The 26,303-nt window shown below is 39.5% G+C and overlaps 1 protein-coding gene across 1 annotated transcript; it reads right to left on the bottom strand.

The window, feature by feature from the left end:
* Nucleotides 1-4,749: 4,749 nt before the first annotated feature.
* On the bottom strand, nt 4,750-26,252 carry rbm18 (RNA binding motif protein 18). The gene is made up of 6 exons (XM_088940509.1): nt 26,134-26,252; nt 25,762-25,880; nt 14,742-14,868; nt 12,547-12,633; nt 7,072-7,157; nt 4,750-5,881 (listed from the first exon to the last, which is right to left on the bottom strand). The coding sequence occupies exons 2-6, from the start codon at nt 25,872-25,874 to the stop codon at nt 5,722-5,724; spliced, it is 573 nt and encodes a 190-aa protein (XP_088796635.1). The 5' UTR covers nt 25,875-25,880; nt 26,134-26,252; the 3' UTR covers nt 4,750-5,721.
* Between the last annotated feature and the right edge of the window lie 51 nt (nt 26,253-26,303).

Raw genomic sequence — 26,303 nt, 5'->3', positions numbered from 1 at the left:
TCGCACACTCTGGATCAGTGGGGGGGGGGGAGTAGCAGCAGTCATAGGTGGGGGAAAAAAAAAGACACAGCCAAGACTATATTCCTAAGTTAGAGAGTTAAACGTAGACAAACGTTTACTTACACATATGCGAGATATGAGAAAAGCACTTCTTTTCATTTCCGTCTGGTGTCACAGCGTTTAGTCCAGCTCTCCAACGTCAAAATACCAAATGGCAGATTTCAGTGTTTACATGACAACTATTTCAGCTTAAACCGTGACTGTTAATCGATTCACAGAGCTGTCTTTAAAGCAATTGTACGTTTTTTTGTTAGGTAATGGTGTCGTGATTTGTGTCTCTTCTACGCTTTTAAAGAAGGTGAGAACTGCGGCAGGGTCTTTCTAACGGTTGTGGTTCTTTCTATGCACCGTGACTCGATACAGCATCCAGCATCTGGTGTTTTCAAAGCGATGGTAAGAGGCTCAGGACAGGGCTCCACTAAAGTTTATTAACCCAAAAGAATAGGTTGGTCAAAGTTGAATACTTTTTAGAAAAGTAACCAATCTGACAAGCAGAACCCGGTGCTTAAAACGGAATTCAAGGATAATCTGTGAACAAAAGCTGAGTGTTAACCCATTGTGTGCCAGATCTAAATTCATGTGGGAAACACCGTCATCCAAATACATTTGTTGGACTAATGCTGCGTCTGCTAAACACGGAAAGATGTCGGGACCATCTCACAAAAAAAGAGGAGTCTCCAGACGCTGAAGAGAACACGCACACTAGCGTTCGCAACACATACGGAACACCGCACACTGCTGGGTAGTCTTGACTGTTAGTGTTGATGTCCTGTACTTGCATTTGTTCTTGTTTTATTAATAACAAATCTTAAGATGTACGACAATGCAAATAGGACATTTTAATAACTGACTGCTTGCTCTTCAACTTACGTGGCACTTGTTAAAAAATGTTTTTGCACTGGTAACCTCGTAAGTGTTTAAAAAATAGTTTGAAAGTGATATTACAGACCCTTTGTCCATAAACAGTCGTGCTAACGCGTCCGAAATAATGTTAGCGTTTATAACACAACATTGCATGCTAATGTGCCTGATTTATACCTCATAGATGGTATTTTATGAGTTATCCTAAACTGCGTTTGTCGAAATATCGCTGAACTGAACACCATAGAAAACTTGCTGCCATCCTGCAAAAAAATCTACTTCTAACGTCAGTGCGTTTCCACACGAGAACAGCGCGATTTTGTAGTAAACTCTACACAATATGTTGTTTAAAGAGCACAATAATGTATTTCACCTGTTGGGCAGCAGATAGTGTTTCCGACACAATGCTTTTTTTTTGTCTGTAGAGTGATTTGAGTCCCATTTGGTTGTTCAGATTTAATTTGAAAAAGACAACTTTGTGTCCTCATGATTTTGATGTAGAATAATAAATACATAGACGGCCGTGCGCACAGAATTGAATGTGGTGCGCAGTCTTCCAATACATACATGAAAGTACTTGGGCCGGACAGATGTCTTTTGGAAGTCAAATAAAAATTATCTTTATTTGAAAAGCACGATCTTCGAAGTCAAATTCAATTAGGAGAAACTTTTCTTCCTGTAGGGGCGAGGGAACAGTTCGCACTGAGACAGTAATTTGGGATTGTGCTTCAACCCGTTAATTATTTTGACCAAAAATACTTCCCCGCCTAAAAAATGCGTAGTACATTATCTTTTCGAGAAACAACTATCAAAATATAGGCGGGTATCGAGAGATTAAACACTGTTCTTAGACGCAGATGTATTTGAATTAGGGGCCTTAGTATTTAAAGCCGTAATGGACATGATCAAAAGAAATGCAAACTTCTTCTGTAGTTAATGTGTTTTCGGATACTTCAGTATTTCTGCAAGTCTACAACATAGCCTACCTGGCTTGAATAATGACGATTGATAAGTGCCTTGAGAAACAGAATCGTTAGGAATAGTATTATTATTATTGTTATTATTACAAATGTAATCGGCTTTTTCAAATAAACGTTCTTTTGAAAAGGCCGGTATGTTCGTCTTCTTGAAAGGAGTACCCGAGCACAGGAGATGACAGACCAGAAATTGTAACACATCCTTAGTGAAAACTCCCGCAGGTTTTAAAAAACACGTCTCAAAATATTACAACTCTCACGACCTGGAACAACCAAAGGCGTACTGTGCGTTTAATATGTTGTGTCAAATACTCAATGATTTTTTTACATGGAATTTCCTTCGTAAACTCGTCAGTACCTTATAGCTCTGCGAGCGAATAGCGATGCTTCGTGGTGCTTGTATAAAACTTAAAAAAGATGAATTCTCAAAGGTATATGAATACGTCTTTTTAAATACATATTTTAGGGCACTTTGATTTCTTAATACACACGTTGATAAGAACCTTAATCTCGTTTATTTGTTTATGCTTAATGCACATTTTCCAGAAGTTAATAGTTCAGGTATTAATAAAAATTGCTTCTGCATAACAAGAGCGTCCTATTTTAGAGGAAAAAGAAGAAAGATAGGAAATGGGTTTCAAGGTACGAGTGGTTGTTGAGATTTGTAGTTCGATATACAGTACAATATAAAAATCGATTTTCTCACTGCCCCCTACAACTTTAAGACGCAAGGAAAATACCTTTCTCATCCAGAATAATGTCTGTTCCTACGTTTGGAATAAAACTTTTCGTGCCAGCAAAACAAGCTTGGAATTAAAGTATCTGTACCAAAAAGATCCTTTACAGATCCGAAATTACGACTTGAGAGCGCATTCAACCAACTTATTTTGTCGAACAACAACCGTGTATGCAAAAAATTCAATTTTTTACTTTTCATGCAGATACATTATCAGTCATGACCCTACACAGCGATACATTTTACCCTCTTTGATGAAACTGAGAAAAAAAGAAAAAAAAAGGTAGGCGAGACAGTTCAAGAAGGTATATCCTCCGTAGAAGCTATACGTGAGCTTGCATTAAAAACGAAACAAAACGATAGACTACCCCTGAAAACAAAATATACTGCAAGTGAAACACAGGACTCAAATCCTGCTGGTGCAAATTGAAAGATTAGAAAACATTTAACGAAATGAATCCCTCAGCAACCTCCAGATCATATACAGTACGTAGTAAATAATAATATAATGCGTTTTCTAATTTTCTTCTTAGGACAGACGGACTTATTTGAACACTGTCCTTGTTACTACCCCCACATTCACTCTGCCATGTATAAAGTAGTCTTACCAATGTTTTAGGCCAAGGAGTTATTGTAGGCAAGTGGATATAGGGCTCAACTGGGTTTCTAACTGGCTTAACTTGCACTGACTGTGGCTGTTCATCCTAACCTAATTTTCCTGTTCTAGCCCATGGGAATAGTGGAATCAATTTAGCTTTCCTTCAGGAACTTCAGCCGTGATTGACACATTGCCTATCAATCAGATGGTTGTGATGTAATTAAGGCAGGCACACATCTAGCTGGGGAGACAGGAACCACTACTGATCAGTTCTATAGCAGGTAGGGGAGAGTTCACATTGAGACATGGAACTCTGAAGGCAGTGAAACTTATACCCATTAGTAAGAACTAAATTATGCCCATCCTGAAATGTTTTAACATTCACTATGCAAGGAACGTTTTCCAGCACATCGCCCAGATCGATCAATTTCTAAGTCAATGTTTGCTTTGTGGATTTTTTGCAAGACGTTTCAATTACATTTTTAAGTCTTCCTGATTCTCATTTCTCTTTTAAGTTCATTGCCACGCCATAACTAAAACTGATGATCCCAACACATGAAGGTAGATTTCTTTTGCAGCTGGGGGTAATGTATTCCACTAACACTGGAATACATTACAAAACTAAAACCACTCACTTCCACATCAGCATTATAATGTACTGAGCTTTAATTGAACTGATGAAGCCTATACAAATGAAATACATAAAAGTGTTCATAATCTAAATCTACATCAAAAAGTTACACTTGTACAAAACTGTTGCTATGGTTTAATTACTGTTGCCTTATACTGTTTGCTTTAAAAGGTAATAAAGGTATTTATTAATTATACATCCAACACTTTTTCCCTTTAGGGCATCTCAATTGGATTGGAGATATTTCCTTTGCACTACTGTGCTTTACGGAAATAATCATTTGAAAGTGCTTTACTTCATTTTCAAATACACTGATCCGTATTTCTTAGACACCCTACAAAAATACGTGGTGGGTAAGAGTGGAAAGCAAAAATGCAGCATATCTGCTTTTCTGACTGCAAAGATTTGCATTTTAAAATCCAAAAAACAGCTTTGTAAAGTAGCAAAAACTATGCAAGACTCCCCACGTTCACCCCAACACATCACAATTTCACTAAAATGCTATTCCCAAGAATACAACCTTGTGCGCTCAATTGTATTAATACTGACAAGTTCACGGGTCAGTATTGGATGAAAATCCTTCAAGACAATGCTTTGGGTTCATTGACATTTGAAGCTTTCATACCATCCTACCACAGAGTTGAAGATTTCTGCTTTACAAACGTAGTGAACTCAAGCAGACAGAGAATTGCTGCTTCACTGAGATATGATCATGAAAAGGTTCTTTCATCAGCTATACTGAAACTCCCCAAAATTAAAATGCTGTTTTATACTTCAGGAAAAAAGTGAGTTTTGGGAACTATATTTTTCAAACACGGACTAAATCACTCTTTTTTTTTTTGCTCCAGATGTTATGATAATAATTGAACTTCAGGGAACCAACATGAAAATTCACAACAGTCTAATTTAATTTGCACTTCAGTTACGTCTCATTTTTATAATGTTAAAACACACAACACAGATACTGTTTCATAAACAGGTCACCTTATTTCAGTGATTAGGACCTTAAAGTTGTCTTTTGTGTTTAGAAAAAAAGCAGTCCTGATAAAAAACTACAAGTTGAAGACTCTGAATTCCACCTATAGTGAGGTAACGTAATTACCACGAGTTCAAAAACAATGTCTTTCTCCATCTGCAATATTTGGACTCCTACTCCGGCTTGGCAGGTTCTCAGTTCTTTCTTCTGATTTCAACCCAGAAACCTTTGTTTTACAAAAGGCAGATATGCTTCTCACAAAGACTGACATCAACGCCATTTTGACGATCACAGCATGGCCACTGGCAGACACAGAAATGTAAAATACAAAATGAACCTGCACAACCACAACATTTACATAAAGATGTGAGTATTAAACCAGAAATCTGGCATAAATAACCATGAAAAAAACAGCAGGTCATCCTCATAGTACTTATATCACAAGTAGGACAAAGAATAGCCTAATGATATCTTACAAAGTGTGATGACATAACTGACAAAGCAAGGGTTCCACAAAATATATCTAATAAAAACTCTCAGACAGTAGTAAAAAATACTGGAATACAAAAAAATCCATCCTAAATATCAATCTTTCTACAAAACAAAAGATTGGATTGCTAAAATTATAATTAACTGTGCTTTGTCAGTGCCAGCAGCCACATTGAGATATGTAGCCTATATGCCGTACAGATAGGATTGTATAACCAATTCTGCCTTAAAAAGATCTTACATTTCACAATAAAAATAAAAATAAAAATGGTTTTCATAGTAGCACTTCTTGCGGTCCTTCTGTTTCCAAATGCACACAGTACAAAAGATCAAAGGGTTCTAAAAGGGCTGCAGAAACACCAGTTCCTTGATGTAAATTTCCCTTTGAAACCGTCATCGTTTGTATCTCCGAGTCTGCTTGTGGTAAGGAGCAGTCCGTTTTTTATCTGTGGGTTTATTGTACAGATATGGTGAGGGTCCTGTGTAGTTGTCATCCGGGTTGTTTTCCATCATTTGCAGCTTGGCCTCAATAGCTTTTATTTTTGCATTAACGCTGCAAAAGGAGGGGGAAAAAATAAAAAGCAAGTAAAAAAAAATCCATTAGAGAGAAGATCTTTAATCTCAGTGCACCTCACTTTTTAGGTAACTACCGACGCCCAACATGTACATCTCACATACATTAGGGCTAAAAAGATTGGCATTTTTACTATAACTCAATAACTCGAAGATCTGAAATAAGAATGACTTCTCCCTTTTGAAATATTGCACATGTCCATCGGGCTAAAGAGAGGGGCAATACAGAAGAATGTGCCCTCCACACCACCCTTAAATTGGTTGCTGGCAAACAGCATGTGCAAATCAATGCGGTATCCTATGAGGTTAAGCCAACAAGCGATCTGTTTAATTATCCACCAGCCACACTGCATTGCTGTTTTGCCCAGCTGGATGCTTCTGCCACTGCTCCACGGTGTTAAAGATGCCTTGGTAATCAAGCAATGTTGAGCCACTTCTGCACCGCCACTTGGACACTGCAGATATCACCGAAGTTCTGACCTTGGAGAGCTTGGTTCCTCAGGTCAAGCAGATGAAAGTCCGACGGTGAATGATCTGCACTACGAAGGGCTTGAGCTGAACAGCTACTCAAAGCACGACACAGCAGTCTTACACCGCTTGTGGGCACGGCTACACGTTGTAGGCTGATGTCCTTCACCCCCCAGGAGATCCAAGTGGCAGTGCAGGAGCAACTCAAGGAACAGCCACTTCTTCCAATTCAGGTTTGGTAGAGAGCCACGGGCCTATCCTGGGCAGGCAATAGGTGCAGGGGAGGGTACACCAGTCCATCACAGCTGACATGTAGGGCCAATTTTCCAAGAACCCAATTAATCTACCAGCATTTTTCTGGAAGCCCATGTGAATATGGTGGGAACATGCAAACTCCAAACAGACAGCACCCCAGGTTTGGAACTGACCGCAGTGCAAGGCAGCAGTGCTAACCACCACACCACTATACCACCCCTCAAGGAGCAACCAATCCATTATTACTTTATTACAAGGGTGTCTTTCACTGGACTGAAGTACTGTATATATATTCAAGGGGAACTATATTGAAAAAAGTCACCTTCGTTAATTGAATGACCATCTTCTTATTCAAATTATTTGTTCAACAAATCACTAAATGAAAGGTACATTCACTGTGTTAGATTGCTGTTATAGATATTTTCTTGATACAAGATGCATTCCTACCTCAAGGTAGTTGGGCTCTCTTCAGTGCTTGATGATGGCTCTAGGCTGATTGGAAGAGCTTTTTCATTTCTGTATGGATCAAACCTCTGTCACAAAACAATCAAAGAGAAAAAGGAGTATTACCAAAGACTAGCAAATACAAACTGGAGATTTTCTGGACGTAGCTATAAATAGTATAAAACCTTTCACTCTGAAATTAAAAACATATTGCTAATGAGCAGTGCATATAGTCCTAGCTGGCAATTAATCTTATTTTAAAAAAAAAAACTTTGGAATGTAGTTGTTTGCACTATGTTTGGCCAAAAAGTCATTATGTCTAAGACATATGGAAGAGGCCACAATTTTAACTGCGTAGTTAGGTTTTATTTGTTTTCTTCCCCACTTGAAAACATTTCTGCTGGGATCTTATATCTTTCAATTTTTTTCCTCTGATGAGAATGATGATAAATGATGTTATTTGCTGGGTATAAAACAGTATCCACATTATTGGTTTGATTCCACCCTGTTGTTATTGCACCATAATGTGAAGTCTTCAAAATCACAGCAAATTAATTTTAATGCCTCTCAGTAAAAACATATAGAAATTCTAAATAGTTTTTTTCCTTACAATTTTTTAATGGAATAATTAGCAAGAAGAACAAAGCATCCCAGATCTGCAGCATTGATAGTCTAAAAAGAGCGAGTGTAATTGTTAATGTAATTCAAGTTAACTCAAATGGAATTGACAATCCATGCAATGATACAAGGTATACGAGACACCATATGCTCATACCAAATAATCCAAATAGTGAAACCACGACCATTAGTAACTGAGTAATTGTTTGTCATCCTCAAAACTCTCGTCCATGCCTGCCAGTTGCTAAAACTTCATTAATCAGTGCTAATGATGCCTGTTTTCAAAACACATTTCATCACAAAGGCCATGTGGTTGCATCACTGGGTTTACCATACGATGTTTTATTAAATCCCATTACTAGATCTCTTAGGAAAAAAAAAAAGGGGGCAGTCTTTTTCTAACTCTGTGGGCCTCCCAAAATACCATCCCTGTGTTCTGCTTCCTCTGAGATGTTTTTTCTGGCAGGCGTTCAAACTTGTTTTTCAGCAGCGCTATGGAAATAGCTCTCGGCTGTTAACTTTTCCAATCCTGCGCCGTATCTCGCAGGTCCTGGTTTAGACACGGTGAAGTTTGTGGTCAGACTACAAAGGCTTTGTGTCAAAATTATAAATACACTCCAAACAATGACCCTCTTTAACATACCAAATCCTTCCTTCTGCCGGTGGAGAAATTAATTGGAAAAGCATGTTTTCTGAGTTAAATAAGTTGAACTATTGAAACATTTCAATTTGTATAATACTTCTTTTTTTTTCTCCCCTGCCACCACTCTCTCTCCTCTGCCCAACATTTATTTGTCAGGATTAAAGTTTATAAGTTGTCATCGCCCATTGAAAGGGTAGCTTATGAGATGTTGGACAAATGAGGATACTGTACATTTACATCGCTTACAAGTAGCAGTCAAATATTGCCAGTCTTTTCTCAAGTAAACACACAGCAAAAAGAAAGCCATAATTTAGTGCAGTTAAAGGTGAAGGTATCGCTTTTTGCAAAAGACAGTACATTCTGCTCTCTAACAGGAGACTGTATATGCAATTTCCACAGCAGTGTGCATTAATGTCATTGCTAGTGACATATGCCATTTAATAAACACAAAATCATAAGAAAAGTGAAATCGAAGCAAGTATAAACATTCTTCACTAAATATGTATAGACAATGGAAAGCTTTTGATATTTAAAAAGCCTATTTGTGGGAAATCTTGACTGAGGACTTGATAAGGCAAGGTTTTACAATTTAAAAAACAAAGTCACCTGAACACTGTCATCTACAAAAGGTTCTGTGACAATATAAGGTCCGTGGGCTACAGTAAAACTGGAAAATCTGCAGTCAACGATAAGAATCGTTTCACGGTTATTAATGTTTTGACACAAATGAATGCCGAACAAGTTTTAGACCAAGAGGCTGAAAGTACAAGTCTTAGCAATTCGTCCTGCATTTCGTCAAAGGAAAATGCCGACGTCAAAAACACAGTATCAGGACCCCTTACTCAATTAATTTAAAAGCTCTAATCTAAAGAGTCCTGATGAAATAGTTTACTGATTTGAGCTCTTTATCCCATGATAAAATATCAAGACCTTAAAAAAATTCTTCAGCAACATACATGTATATTCCAGTTACTAAAAGTAAAGTGATTTTTTTAAAATAAAATCTGACAGATTTTGTGACGTTACAGATTGAACGAAGAAACATAAAACCTTAAACCTAAAACATGGGTCCAGTTATATAATCATTTCAAATGACAAATGACCTGCTAGAACTAGGAACCACAGAGGCAAGACTGGTGAAGAATCCCCTTTGAGGAACGGCTGTACTGTCAATGGAACTAAAATAGTCGTTCAAGTAATGTGTCCCTGAAACAAGGCTGTCTCTCACAGCTGTCTCTGCACTGCAACGTACATCTACGGTCTTAGTGTCCCCACACAGGGCGATTTGATAGATCAAATTCAAGAAAATATCTGAATCAGCTAAAATGTGTAGGAGGCACACAGTTCTGGGGCTTATCCAGGTTTCTTTTACATTATTTGAACGGAGAGTAGAAATTTCCTCTCGCTTAGGATGCTAGTCTGCTGTAGGATAGCTCACTAGCAAGATAGGTACACAGCACAATAGCAATGTTGAAGGCGATAATCCTGCTTGCTCACATATACAGCAGTTTCCACACTGGAGACTGGAACAAATTGGACTCCAATATGGGGTACAGAGCTACAGCCTTAGTTGCACACAGCCTCAGTGAAACTGTACTGAGGAATATTTCACCACCATGTCCACTCAAGCATTTTCCCAAAGATTTCCTCAATGAAAAACAGAAAAGAAGGGCTGCACTAGTCACTGAGTCACTTCAAAAGCATGCGAAGGGTCCTGCAGACGGCTGCGTCACCTTTGAGGATTCAGCTTGATCTTGGATGATGCATTCAAGAGCTCCTGTGAGGCACTTCCTTTCCAGACTCAATAGCCGTCTATGGGAGTAAATCCTAAGCCTTTGCAGTTTGGGGTTTTGTTTTTCAAATCGCTGTACTTGCACATTTTTCTGCCCATACAATTACGAAAAAAAAAAAAACAACAACAATAAGCTGATAAACTTTCCTGTTACACCACTGCGTTATTTTTAGCCCTCGTTAGCAGCTCACTCTCTCAATGCACGGGGTTTCAAAAGGAGAAGACCATGAATGAAAGCTAGTGCTGGTTTGTTGTTGTCACCAAGTCTCATACATTAACCTTGAACTCCTCTTTGCAGTGTGCTCCCATTGGGAACAACCACAGGAGATGGATTATTACATCCCATCCAGGATATCCTCACTTTGCACCGAGGCCGCCTATTCTTAGAGGCTGGGGTTGTTACTGGAATGACAGATCTCAGTATTCACTGCCCATCTCAGTACTCGAATAAATAATTCAAATGGGTTCCCCAAAGTTTGACAATTTTTCACAGGGCAATTTTCTCGTCTTCCTAACTCACACTAAAGTGAGCAATCATTTGCTTGGGGAGGCTTCAAACGGTTTATAGAGAGGCATCTTTATTCACGAGACAAATCTTAATCTTGTTTTTTCCCCCCAGACTTGCGATGGCAACCAAATGTTCTAAACTAGATGCAGCTCGTTCAGACATCCTTAGATCTTGACTTACACTAAACTGTGCAGCAGTATATATCATTTATTTTAGGTTCGTTGCAGTAGCTGCCTGTGGATTTCAGAGTAAAACTGAAATGAGTGCTGTTCACGTTTAAGGGCTTGAATGGTTTGGCTCCTCACTACATTAGTGAACTAGTAACTCCCTATAATATAAACCTACTGTACGCTTTGGTCAATGGCTTTCCTTCTGTTCCCAAAACAAGGATCCAAACACGGAGAGATCTTGCTTTCTCCTAGCCCATATGAGATCTAATAAGGCATACTATACCTTCACAGGTGGGTAGCTGCGTGGAAGTTGAGATTGGAAGTTTCATTTCACACCACTCTGCACCCATTCCGACTTCACACCTCTTGATTGGCCTCTCTTCCTGTCCCCTGCTCCCGCCTCTCACTCCTCCTCCCTCCCAGCCTTTGTTCTCCCGCTACTTTACCTTTGCCTACTGCCCTGTCTCTCTCACACCTGAAGAAGGCTCCACGGCCGAAACGTTGTGTTCTCTTTCTTCTTTTTTTCAGCATGGAATAAACCTATTACTTGTTCCTATACCTTCACATCTTAATACCACATTATATAGTTTTTAATGCTGCTTAAATGACTAGAATAATGTGTAAAACTATCCTGACTATTTTATTTTATATAGCTTTACAGTAGAACAATCTTTGACAGAGTAAGATGGACTGCTAAAACATAAAAGCTACTGGCTTCATTTTAAATGACACTATCACCCAGCCAGCCCTGGCAAAACCTGTTGGCTACTACAGCAGAATATTTTGATTTCACTCCCTGTCGTAACATTAGGCTTGTAAAAAAAAAAAGGGAAAAGAAAAATACAGCCTGTAACTCCATTGCAATCATATCTGAACTTACACATAATTGATTTCATACATAATTTGAGTTAAGTGACCCAACTCACACTCCCGGACATTAAACCCTTAATCAGTATGAAAGGAGCATTAATGGCCACACATGCAGTTTGAAGTTTGATGGAATATAAGCTCTGTTTGACAAGAGTACAAAGCTAAAAACAAAGATTAGTGCCTGTCATCCATTTGTGACTCATTGTTCAACTTAATTATCTTCTTTAATTATGAGGAGTGCGTTTGAAGGACATTCACATTGCACTGGTACAATGCCATTCACAGTGGACATTGCTGTTTTTTTTTAACTTTCAGTAAAGAAGAAGGATTTTCTTAAATTTTAGGACACTGCCAGTTTAATCCTGCAGTTTTCCCCCCGGTCCAAAAAATTGTTTTAAAGGGAACGTTCTGTCCCTTGTTTTGAGATACCTTTTCTGAGCTTAAAAAAAGATCTGCCAACACTTGTGCGTCATGTAACTGAGGATCTGCGTTGTCTGCATACTCAGCTCTTCCTAGAGCTTATGCATAGTAGATTAAGGATCTGAAAAAATATATTTGTAAAAAAATCCCATTTTCTATCATTTGGAGAGCCAGGCTGCTCCAGACCTGCAGACTGCGTGAAGGGGCAGCAGTGTGCTGAGAAACTGCACCTGCTGTTTGAGAAATAAACAAGACCCTCCAGGTTGCGTTTACTGACTTTTCTGAAAAGAAGAAGAGAAAAAATGCCATTCCTGGCAGGCCTGAGTTTGTAAAAAAAAAATAAAAGAAAGAATGGTGCCTTTTCCCAAACATTTCGTTCTCCCTCGACCTTTACAAACCCCACGTATTGAAATGCGAAAGGAGTTTGTTTTTGTAAAGCTCCTTGAGAAATATTTACTTTGACTTGCGCGTGTGCCCAACGAACCACCAGCTTCTTCGACAGGGCCAGCTTGCCGTTTAAACGCTGAATGGCTCGTTCTGCTTCCTGGAAAGGAAAATAAAGCATAAACGCAAAAAACATCAGTTGCTGCATGTTGCCCAGCTGCATGTTACACTTCTTTCACCGAAGCTGAGAGTCTGTCAGTTCACGCAAGGGCTCAAGATGGTACGAGGATGAGCAAGATCGCAGAACGAAACCGTATCATTCACTGAGCACAATCACACCGTTCTGAAGCATAATAACTGGAGCCGTAAACGCAAATCGGGGTATAAAAACGACAAATATTACAGCTCAGAGGCAGACAAACTAAGCAAATCACAGAAAATAATTCTCTTTCATAACTGATATAATGTACAGTACCAACTATAATGCGAGAACATTACAAAAGGTACAGGAAATGAGATTTTTGGGGCGGAGGGGTGGCTCTGTGGCTCAGGATCTGCGCCTGTAGCTGGAAGGTTGCCGGTTCAAATCCCGCAGCCGGCAGAGGAATCCTACTCCGTTGGGCCCCTGAGCAAGGCCCTTAACCCCAACTGCTCCAGGGGCGCTGTACAATGGCAGACCCTGGGCTCTGACCCCAAGCTTCTCTCCCTGTCTGTGTGTCTGTGTGTCTCATGGAGAGCAAGCTGGGGTATGCGAAAAGATAATTCCCAATGCAAGAAATTGTAAAGGGTTAATAAAGTGATGATGTTATTTTGGAATTACCCAGCTCAAAAACCTGAAGAGAGTTTACTGTACCATTGGTTGGGAGTTTCAGTACATCCCTGAAATTTTGTAACATGCAGTGTTACCACCTTAGAGGTTGCATGTTCTGCAATGCGGTCCCACTACACAATTAGAAATCTCATTGATTTATCTCATTAATAAAAATATTAGAAGTCTAATATTGGAGGACTCTGGATTTCCATGATATTTGGAATTAACAAATAAGCACAAAATATTTTTAGGTGAATTCATCCAACAGCTGCCTTTTCTCTTATACTTTATGCGTTGCTTTTGAATTGTGGCAAAGAATTAAAAAAAAAGGTCATAGGTTTGCCTTCTTATTTTTAAACTTAGCATTTACAGATTTTCTTCTTAGTCAACACCCACCCAACTGGGAATTGCCTATTTACAGCTCAAGGCAACAAGCCCTGTTGTTGTAGCCAGACAGGGAGAATGAGGAAGAACAGACGGGCTTCTCTGAGCTGCCGGCTCATGGAGCTATTCATCTTTGGACACGTTATAAGCTCTACGGAGACGTGAGGGAGGTCATGCAGGAAGTTGCAGGCATTGCTAATTCACTGGAATCTACGCGGTGGCCAGCTTGTGCCAGCTCACAACATCTAGATCATAGACCTCAGCCTGTACTCTGAACAGCTGGCTTTTATTGGTGGAGCCTCTCCACACCTACCTTGTCAAGTTAAAATCACTACTGATTTTGACAGAACATGGCTGAAGCTGACGTATCTGACTATACGCTTCTTACCTTAGATATTCCAAGACGTGACAGCACTAGTTGTTTTGCAATGTGCACTAAGTTTGTATTCTGTGATTTTTATGGGAGCATGAAGCTCTTGCAAAACGAAATGCATTTTGTTGCTCCATATTCAAGGAGATTCTGTTTTACTGGACCTTGAGGACGCTGTAAATAATTTCATTAGCCGGAGTGCAACAAGAGTTTACTATTTCTTACCATTAGGGAAGGTGATGAGGGGTGTAGAGAAATGTATTGCTAATGTGAATACATTTTAAAACAACTACCTCCCAGTAATTCTGAAAACGTGGCTCCAATTTGTTCAACTGTGATCAAGCAGGTCTCCCTAGGCTTTCAGTGAGGACAGCGAGAGGCAGGCAGCTCCTCAAGTTCTGCTTTGCCGGGTGTAACGGAGCTCATAAGGTGGCAAAGGACAAATATCTCTGCAGGCAGGATGGCAGAGGAACCCGTCTGTATGTCTCTCTCCCAGGCAGATACAGCTGGGGATTCCAGAATGGGTGGGTATAAAAAGAACTGACAATACCACAATTGGAAAAAAAACAACAAATTTTCCACTGATTCCTACAGCTCTTGCAAAGACAAAGAGAATTACCGCCAGCATAGCTGGAAAATATTGAAAAAATATTTTCATGCTCTCCTGGGGTTGCTCAGTGCTATATAACCAGAAGACACTTACCTCTTTTGTCTCGAAATTCACAAAGCAGTAGCCCCTGGGCTGCCCCTCCAGTGGCCCAGATTTATGGAACAGAAAGTCAAACTGCTTCACTTTACCAAACTTCTCCAGCAGTTTCACAAGGTGGTACCTGGAGATAGGGAAAAAAGTCGTTAAAACCCGGCTGGTTTTGCTTCATAGTTAAAGCTTGACGAATGTCCTTTCTTTCAGGCTTCTTCAACCACATTCGAGGAGTCCTCCCACCTATTCCCCAAACCTTTGAGTAACAGAACAATTTCATACCACTGTTAAAAATCTTCCTACTTTAGGGGTTACCACAGGTGCCGCAGCTACAGTAAGTGTTTATCACCTGATGATTTGATTTCTGTTTTTATATAGAAGTAAATAGGTAAAAGGTATAATAATAATAATTGCTTACAGTTATATAGCGCTTTTCTGGACACTCCACTCAAAGCGCTTTACAGGTAATGGGGACTCCCCTCCACCACCACCAATGTGCAGCCCCACCTGGATCCACCATAGTGCGCCAGAACGCTCACCACACATCAGCTATCAGTGAGGAGGAGAGCAGAGTAATGAAGCCAGTTCAAGATGGAGATTATTAGGAGGCCATGATTGGTAAGGGCCAATGGGAAATTTGGCCAGGGCGACGGGGTTACACCTCTACTCTTTTCGAGAGACGCCCTGGGATTTTTAATGACCACAGAGAGTCAGGACCTCGGTTTTACGTCTCATCTGAAGGACGGCGCCTGTTTACAGTATAGTGTCCCCGTCACTATACTGGGGCATTAGGACCCACATGGACCGCAGGTTGAGCACCCCCTGCTGGCCCCACTAACACCTCTTCCAGCAGCAACCTTAGTTTTTCCCCGGAGGTCTCCCATCCAGGTACTGACCAGGCTCACACCTGCTGAGCTCCAGTGGAGCTGCCAGTTGTGAGTTGCAGGGCGATATGGCTACTGGCTGGTATGTTAAGTAATGGTCATTGGGCAGTCAACATAAGTCATTTCTTAGCATTCAGCTAAATAATTGATGAGTTAAAATAAGCTTGGACAAAACTCAACCCAGGCCATTATCAGTCAGGGTTTTCCCCTTTGGAAAATGAAGCTCATCCCAATCAAGGCTTTGGAACTATGCAGGAATCTCATTTTATTTTTAATCCTATACTTCCCACATACACAGGTGTTCATTTACAACTGATTGACCATAATGATCTGGAGAACCATCTAAATTGCCGAATGTCCAGCTACTGTACATGCAAATTCAATCTTAAAACAGAAAACGCAATCTTTTAATTTAATATGGTCGAGGAATATCTCCATGTATACAAATAAGGGAACACTTTACATTGAAAACACAAGCAATGAAACAGGATACCCCCAGAAAGAAACGAATACGTTTAGTCAGTACCATTTACAGTCGTTATTTTTTTCTGTTAAAAAGGAACTGTTTTAGAAAGAATGCACATGTTGTTTTCCAAAAGATGGCTTTGGAAATACCATAGTGCTTGAGGTATTACTTAATGTCCTTACAATGTGCTGGGGTTCTACAATGCTGTGCACAGATCCTATTTTAGATAAATCATCTCTAATTATAGGTTTTGCTTTTCAGGGGCTATTTTTAAGTTATACCATAATATATGCATTTGAAACCTGTAAAAAAAAAACACAAAACTGTATATAATAATGCCTATTTGCAACCACAAAACACAAAATTTGAAAATAAGTAAAATGAGGACTCTTCAGCCCCAATTCCTAAATTATTATTCCTTCTTATCTGAATTTATGATGCCTTATGATGCCCTTTTGCAGATACGTTAGATTAGTGACTGCCATTCCACTGTCTCACGAAACAGCAGACTTTGCTCTTTCATGGACGTGGCTCAGAAAATAAACTGACATGTAGAAACATTTTTTTGCCCTTCATTTGTGGGATACACACTGCTTCTCAAAACATAGTTTTAGGCGTAATCTTAAAACCAAGACATCACCTCAGATGACACAAGCTGAAGCCTGAAATCAGCTACCCCAGTGCAGAGCCTCAGGACATTCTAAACTAACATGCAGTACCAACAATTTAGCTTAGTGTTTCTGAACAGAACTCCAGCAGGCTTTTTCAGGATCTGCAATACCGCTTTGAGCTGCCGGTAGTCATTTCCACCTCCTGTTCTGCGGCGTCTTAAGATGATGAGCACAAGCAAATGGGATCAAACTTGCTTTTTATTCTGCAATCCGTTATATTTGGTTGGAACCTTCTCTGTGGCAGCCAGATTCAAGGGTCTTTTCTCTGCTCTTGGCAGGAAAAACATCTAGAGACCATTGCAAATCTGCGTCCTCACAAGAAAAAAAGAATTATGAGTCTGCTGAATAATGCAGTACATTTCAGAATAATAAACAGCCGTCAATGAAAAGTAACCTGTATTCCGCTTTTCCAAATGACATACTATGTCCAGATTATTTAACTGGGGTTATTTTTAACACTGGTGAGGTGTGTACTACTGCAGAAGTGGGGCCTAAACATTATATTAATGTCTTCCCTTTTGTTTCCCCAGAGCTTTTACTGAAGAGAGTTTCCCACTTTTCCCAGCCTCCACCCCTCAAGGTTGGACTGAAAGCATTTCCTTGACCATTAAAGATTTCGAACTTGATAGCGCCTGATAAAAAAGAAACCACTTCGCGCTTTAGAAAGAGGACAATGCGGTGCTCAAGGGGGCAATTTCGCAGATGAACTACGAAAAAAAGAGACAGCGAGTTAAGTCCTGGCCTCAAGACTATAAGCTGAGCTGTAAATGTTGGCTGAAGCAAAGAGGGATTGAAGTGCGTTTGCCAAAGTCAAGATCGCTCAGTTCCCATAGCCCCTTGTTTGTTTTAAATTCTGCTCAAACACCTACCTCCAGGTCACAGTCAAAGTCACAACAAGTCCCGTGGCAGAGCTAGGTCCCTGAAGCAGAGGGAGTGACCACCTTTTGAAACCTCTTCAAGACCAGGCTGTTCTGATTGCACCTTCAGATCTTATCATTCAACTCAACATTGCCGCATTTAATGCATCACACTGGCTCTGTTTCACTTATAGCCGATGCTACCTTTACAACCTACAGTCCACCCTGACAAGGCAGTAATTTCTACACCTTGCAATGCATCTTTGCACTTAGCCCTTGACCAGACTCTCCTCGACAGGGAGGAAATGATGAATTAGAACAAGACGTTGCATCTTTTTCCGAATAAAAAGCAAGTACAACACGAATAAACACATCGGTACATGTTTTCAAGCTTTCAAACCCACAGAAAAGAGAGGCTGCGAGAACAGGATGAAGAAATGAAATCGTGATGTTGGAAAGACATCGTCAGGGGAATCAACATGCCATCAAGCATCCATGCTATTCAACTGCAAGGGATTTGCTTAAAATCGCTTCTGTAAACCAACTGTCTAAACCCAAGAGACCAAAGCTGAAAACCCTTTTATTACATCTACTGTTGATACAATTAGGCAAAGCAGAGCTGCAATATCATTGTCATGAAACAATGTTATTATTAGATTTTATTAAAATATGATTATATATATACTATTAATAAATTATTCATATTATTAATATGCTATTACAGCATATTAACATATTATAAAAATATTAATTATATTATTGGATATTATAATTACACCATCATTATATAAGAAAGCAGTGTATTATATAAAATATATTATTACATACAAGGTCAATTTACTTATCCCACCGGTTTAAAAATGGTTTATAACTGGAAAAGTCGGATTGAGATTTTCATTCTATGAATGCTACAAATAATCAAACATTTTAATATAATATAATAATGTTTCCAACTGTGACTGTACAGTATGTGAAAACAAAGTAATTACTCCAGTGTAGGAAGTATTGAGCTGTAGATGGTGAGGACAAACTGTGGTGCAGGCCACCTGTTCTGTTAATGGTACTGATATAAAAAAGCCATATTCAACCTAACCTGGAACATATCACACAGTTGTCTTAAATTTATTGGCTATTCTATGCAATTTTCTACCTGTTCAGAACATTTGATGTTTTGGGTCAACTGTTATTAAGCATAAAATTACTGCCCTTTTTCATTTCCTGGTAATGCTGCTAACCTGATCTGGTGCAATTTTCCCCTCTAACTTTCATATTCGCAAGAGAAATCTCTGAGGCCTCATTCAAATAGCTAGCTTTTGCATTTTGCAGTTCCCAAGCTTTAACTATTCTATTTTAACAGCTCGATAGGGTCTTTTAAGAATTCCAACAGAACCACAAACAAGCATAACAATAATGACCATATATAAACCAAAAAGACGTACTAAAATATGGAAAAAAGCCAGTCAAAGCTGATGTGCTTGTTGTTTCAGGTGAGACACATCTGAATCTTTGCTTGCATTCAGTGTCTAATCTTGGATGATCACCAACAGGGTCTTCAGAATGCCAGTGATGGATGGTACAGAGAGGTAGCTAATGATCTGGAGTTCTGATTGGAAAGTTCTGAGACGAGGTTGCCATTCTGGACCCTGGTGTTCTATTCTTCTTTTGCCAAGATGCTTTACCCTGGTTTCTCCAGTCCACCCAAATGTTTAAGATACAAGCATTGTTGTATAGGTACAAGCATTGGGGGCAAGCCAATACTACCCATTCAACCCTTCATTCAGATGAAGCTAAGCAGATGTGAGCCTGGTCAGTAGCTCGATGGGAGACCTGGGAAAAACAGGTTGCTGCTGGAAGTGGTGTTAGTGGGGTCAGTAGGGGGCGCTCACCCTGCGGTCTGTGTGGGTTCTAATGCCCCAGTATAGTGACAGGGACACTGTACTGTAAAAAAAAAAAAAAAGAAGGGCGCTGTCCTTCAGATGAGACGCAACACCGAGTGGTCATTAAAAATCCCAGGGCGTTTCTTGAAAAGAGTAGGGGTGTTACCCCGGCATCCTGGCCAAATTTCCCATTGGCCTTTACCAATCATGGCCTCCCAGTAATCCCCATCTCTGAACTGGTTTCATCACTTTGTTATCTTCCCCACCGAGAGTTGGGGTACTCTGGCTGCCGTTGCATCATCCAGGTGGGGCTCCACATTGGTGGTAGCAGTGGGATTCCCAATTACCTGTAAAGCGCTTTGAGTGGAGTGTCCAGAAAAGCGCTATATAAGTGTAAGGAATTATTATTATTATTGACCCATTAGCATCCCATCTGGGGGTAGTCATGGACACTCAACCCACCTAACTCTACACAAAACTGGAATGAACTTCAGCCTGGCGACCCACCAGAAGTGAGTCCGAAATCGCTTGGGGGTAATAAAACTGGATTCTTCCCAAGTTTGGGAAAGGAGGATATGGGTATAAAGATTAGCGCACTTAATCGGTAACTTGAAGAGGTGTTTGCCAGTACCTGAAGTGCAAGAAAAGTTCCACTTTGGAATTCAACCTGCGTTCGGGGGAAGCCGAGAAGCTGGCTGCGGCGTTCTGTTTCAAAAACCCCACGGAGGCGGCGAGCAGCGTGTTTACAAACCGCTGTCAGGGAACGAGGTGGCCACTGAGGAGGCCTGGCTGCGCCTGCAGGCCACGTCCTGTCATCCGATGTGAACGTGAGTCCCAACCGCGGCCGTCCGAGCTCTCCCCTGCTTCCTTTTCCCCTGACCTTCCGCCTGGCACCCCCAGCCCTATTCACAACCTGACTCGCGGCTTCTCTCAGACAATGTACCGCCAGGGCCCCGTGGCAATAAAAAACAGGCTTGGACACATGCTAAATCTATCAACACGGAAAATACTACCCCAAGGAGCGTCAAAGGGTCAAAGTGTCACAACCTTATTACTGCTGTCTCTTCTATTGTGTGATCACCACACAGATATGTTGTTATACAACTGTACTAGCAGGGGGAAGCTGCAGGGTGAAGGGAAAACTTTTGTTCTTTGTAATCACCTTGCAAGGCATGTGGCCACATCGTTGTTTTGGACTGAAGAATAGGAAGAGAACTAGAAGGTCAACAAATACAGTATCTTTTGTAAGCTCAGTAAGCTTACATGCGTTTCTATGTAACTTGTTATAATCTCCAGTGTGGTTTCAGATCGAACCCCTCCCCTCCTCTTTGAAAGGTATCGACAAACTGACATTTCAACTCAGTGCTTCAGACTTTCTTGATAACCACCCATTTCTGGAGTCCTGTAAACCACAACAATGAAGGTTATGATGAGCCCATGACAGGGTTTAGGATGACAGTACTTTAGGCAACTTTGATCTCCCAAAAGCTTTCCCAAAGATCTTTCCTGAGGGGGTCTAACCACTTCAAAGACAATAATGAACCATTAAGCTTTTGTATATTGCATTACAATCCAAAACAGTATTGCGATTTGAGTAAAAAAAGGCAGTAATAAAATGCAAGTGTGGCTTTTGGTTTTCCATCTCAAATTTTTAATCCCACCACTCCCTTTGCACAGTTGTCACCAGAATTCAGTATAATAAAAAATATTTATTGCTTTCTGGGCTTATGGACATTTGTATTTGTTAGGGTTATTGTGGACATTGTACTTATCAGTGTACGCTACACACTGTCAAAAAGTATTTTGTCTTACCATTTAACTATGGGCAAAACTAGACAATACACAACACTTAAAAATAAGTATTAAGCCTATATTGGGAAACAGCAAGACTAAAATAAAATGTAAGTTAGGTTCTAAGGCTCTGGGTTTAATTGACTGTTAACTGTGAGGAATTGACAAGGAAAAAACATTCAGCAGTTAAGATATTAAGGGAAAAGAACCCCACACTGTTTTGTAATTTTTAGTGCACTTTAAGTGGTTTTAACTGGAAAATAGAATAATTTACTATTACATTTAAAGGGATGTTACATATTTGAAATCTTTAAAAGAGCCCCCATTTAGTAGAAAAAACACATACTGGAAGCTGAATATGTTACACTTATTAAAAATACGATGGGTAGCAATATTCTGCAACCAGGCTGATTTTTATCCAACAAAAAAAAAACTATATTTAATGTTATAAAAACTAAACATACTTCTCATATTTTCTCAAGGTCTCTCTTTTTCTGCTACTTGTTTTAATTAAAGTATGAATAAGCCTGTATAACAAATTATGAATCACATAATGGAACATCATTGTAAAATTTATGTTCTATTTAATGATAAATTATAGATTTACTCCCAGTGGATTTATTTCCATGCAATGTAGAATTCTGAATTTTCATTCCAAATGTCAACCAATCCAACTCGAATTTTAGCCAGAGTAAAAAAGGCTAAATAGTTCAATGGTCTTGAAACCCGGTCTGTAATATCTCACCCTCTTCCCCTACATCAAAGAGATCTCTCTTTACTAGGTGGTAAAGGAGAAAACAGCAACCGCTAGGTGATTAATCATCACAAGATTGAATGCTAAAGCCTCTTCCTGTTTCACTCCGGCTTTTCCTTCCCACTTATGTAATGTTAAAGAAGGAAATTAATCTCAGTGTATATCATTGTTCAAATGTGTCACAAATCAGGGCACTTGAAAAGAGCCAGAGATCTGGCCCAGTCTGGAACAGTCAGTGCTGTCAGCTCATTACATTATTAAGAAAGAGGGCACCTCAAGTCTGTTCTCAACTTAAATCTTCCATGTCAGAAACCACTAAACCTTGAACACCTAATGCAAAGTTTTATTATGTATATACCTTACCTGCAATTACGTTCAGCTGTAAGCAGGTGATTAGCAAGGGTTACATAATAAAGCATGCGAGCAGAGGTCCCTAACCCTGTGCAGAAAATATTTTTGGAGGGTTAACCTAGTGACCCATATACCCGCGCTCACCTGATTAGCATTCCTTTGAGGCCTTCCAAATCAAAAAGCCCTCAATACAGTACACACTGCCTCCCTTCACTCCGCACAAGTGTCCTTTTTACCAAGTCTCTGCAATGCTGTTTTCACATTAAACATCACATTTTTTTCCCCAATAAAAAAAATTAAATGTGTTATTGTTGAATAGCTTTCCCCTTCACAGTACAGAGCAGATTCACCGATTTGTAATACTATCCACCCTCAAGATCTGTTTATGAAGCAGGTATACAGGGATCACTTGGGGCTCAACTAATAAACCCTCTTGCTTGGAGCACACGTCCAGATAGCACTCTTTCAAACCTGGGCCCTGTCACTAGCCAGCTGTGCCTGGGACACCTTGAGTGGCAGTCTACAACTGGCTTATGAGGGTGAGACTTGGGTCCTAATGCTTTTGCAAACACGTTTCAAATATCTTAACACTGTATGGTGTTCGCCCCTGGCTATGAAGGAGAGACTTGAGAATTACAACCAAAATGATTATAATCTTTTCCACTCAATCAGTTTTAGTTGTGTGTGATTGATGATCAGATTTGAGGGGGACTGTCCTGAAGTGGTCAAAAGGATCATGAAGAGCCAGGTGTGGCTGAATCTAGTGGTCCTTCACAGGTCTTGAACCGCTTACTTTACATGTACTCGATTATGCATTTGTACTTAAGAAGGTGGACTACTGGTAGTGCTTAGGCACTACTTTAAAAAAAAAATCTGGACCTTACACTGCTATGTAGTGAATACATAGTAGAATACTGACATCTTTGAAATTATGCTTTCAGAGCTGGGTTTTTCTTCAACATGTCTTGTTTTTATTTACAAAAACGCCTTGGCATGAACGATGCAATATAAGAATGAATGGGCATTGTACCGTAAAATGATGTTTTTTTGTAGTGGTATGATTTGCAGGCCATAACTTGTTGAAAAATAGTGAATATAACAGTAAAACGATTTGAACCCACACCTCATTGGTTGGGTGAGCTTTCTGCCCATAGAACAGTGTCCTTTCACTTGCCATGTGAGCTTGCAGTGCTGTGAGTGCAAGCTAAACACCTCCTCCAATTGACGTCCCCTGTGAGATACTGCAGAGCATACAGGATGTAGCATCACAAATGACCCAAGAGTACATGACTAGGTTGACCGAATTTTCCTGAGCTGAAAACAAGGCACCTGGATCTTTTTTCCAAATCCGGAAAATGAGGCAAAATGTCAATTTGGGGAAAAAAGACGGAGGGCCCAGAAAATGACTTAAATATTTAACCGTCCTCAGAAAAATGTCATCAAAATCATCCTATGCATGGTCATCATCTGCCCTGTGCTGGGACAAAGGTTGCAGTGATATGATTACAATTAAGAATTCTAATTTGGGAAAGTCTAGAAAGAAGTAACTGACAGATTGTTTTTTTTCTACAAAAAAGGTCAATTTAGCAGAAGAAATCGCTCCCAGTAAAGCTCTAATAACAGAAAGTGCTCTAATGGAACTGATGACATGGGCTGGGCACTCAGCCTGCTTGTAAAACACCCAGAAAAATGAGTCGGCGGACAAATATTTGGAAATTTCTAAATAATTAGAGTTTCAGCTCCAGAATGTTACAAAAAAATAAATGGCACAGAATCTGGAAAGAAACCCAGATGTAAGTAATAGCGATATTGTTTGCTTTAGGAGCAGTTATAAAGTCTTTAATGGCAAACTGGAACACAAAATTTCAAACACTGGAAAAGGATTTTGAAAACCTAGCCTGATACAACATTGCCTTAAATTGGACATGAACAGTGACAGGGATCTATTACGTTATTTAATATATGCATATAATCTCTGAACATAGATTTCACCATTTTTTTAGGTCTTCTGGGCTTAAAGAATAAACTTTTAATGTAAACATTTTAATGGACTCATTTTCAGATCATAACCTCTGATTTGCACAGCACCAATCTTACATTTGTTTTACAACGGCAACCCAAACCCTGTCACATATTCCCAGCTCCGTGACACGTGTCAGCATGCGACTGCCAGACTAACAGGGAAAAATACAGATCGTTTCATGGAGATGTACAACTTTTTAAAAAAAAAAGATACACAACTAGAAAACCATAAATGTGTCTTGTTAATTTACTTAGAATGCCTTCTTCAAGTCAATGTTAACTAAAATGCAAACAAATGCAATAGAATGAATAAACAAAAGTAGGTTGCTGCCTTTTACATTATTTTTAAATCACACATTTCATTAAAGAAAATGAAAAATGTATTTTACTTACATGTCGTTTCTGATAATCAAGAATGAAGCCATGCTAACAACAGAAACACTATGTAAAATGTCTGTTTTAATTAGATTAAATGCCATTTACTTGCTTATGGTAAACTGCATTCATCTATGGAAATATATATATCTAATTATATATGAATTAGATGGGAAGTCTTTGATACCCTTTTGCATGCCATGTATATTTTTATATTTCAAAACCAACATTAGAAGCATCTAGTCATTGTTTGAGGTAGTATTACATTTAAAGAATGCAGGATGTCAGTAACAGTAAAACACATATTTCTGAGAGGTCTGAAGAAACAGATTATCCCCATTTGTTTCAATATGAAACCATATGTTCCACTAAGCACCTGGTCACACCCTAGGTAGGATATAAACCACACAGTGACTGTCAATGTGAAAGGGGCTATCGATTCCATAAAGCCATCTGATCACTTAATACCCAAACTAACTCTCTTTCTCCACAGAGAGAAAAGTAAACTTTACAATAAAACCACAATTTTCCCCCTCACTGTAGCAGTTTATTATTAACAACCTAATCTGCTCCCGATCAAAGGTTTTAGAGAACACAACCAATTCATCTTAACCAGAAGTCCCTTAATGTTTTGTTTTACACCAACTGCGTGTCCAGTCTTTACCATCAGGACGATTCAGGTTTCAACTTGTCTAACGGTCCTGATACTAATCAGGAACTGTGATCAGTTTCATGGCTTTTAAAGTTGCAGGGCTGTTCATATACACGAGCCAAAATTATTAGGATAGACCGCAGACATTTTCAATGGTACAAGTATCACGTAGGTTAACACATCCTAAACAGATGATAACTCGCACAAATTACACCTAACCATTTCACCCCTAGTACTGTTAATGGGGGAACGTTTGTCGGTTTTAATCACTTAACACATTTTCAAACAAAGGGAGGTTACTGTGATAGTCTTCGGGAACTTACTCAGTAATTTTCGGGTCAATGTTGCCAATCCAAAGACGGTGTCCCTCCTGAGATGTGCTTTCTGAAAGGATAGAAGCATTCTCCAAGTGGAGTGTTTCAACTCTAGACGCCATAGGTACCTGCGTTTGAACATACAAAATATGGAAAATATAGAGAACTCAAACGTAACTGAAAAAAGAAAAAATACAGACTAAATATACACCGTACTTCCATTTAGTGTTCTTTATTCATGACTGAATGCAAAACTGACCATTTCCACGAACTCAAAGTTATCTTAACATGAATTTCTATCATTCAAAACACGAATATCATGCCACACCTGTCAATGGGTAAAGTAGGTTAAAACTTGAACATGGTGAGAAAAATAATTACCGGCTTCTGTGAAGTCACCTTTTAAAGGCAAATCGGTACTCCACCAATCCTGCTGTTCGATACCAGAATCGCGTTTCAAAGCAAAACAACCTATGACAAAGTATGTTTTCCCCGAATCTGATTATCATAAAGTCTCAAACTACAAAACAGCAACACAGACGCCGTTTAAT

Source organism: Atractosteus spatula, chromosome 23, assembly GCF_055471065.1.
Source record: "Atractosteus spatula isolate fAtrSpa1 chromosome 23, fAtrSpa1.hap1, whole genome shotgun sequence".
Taxonomy (NCBI): Eukaryota; Metazoa; Chordata; class Actinopteri; order Semionotiformes; family Lepisosteidae; genus Atractosteus; species Atractosteus spatula.
This window is presented reverse-complemented; position numbering and strand designations above follow the sequence as displayed.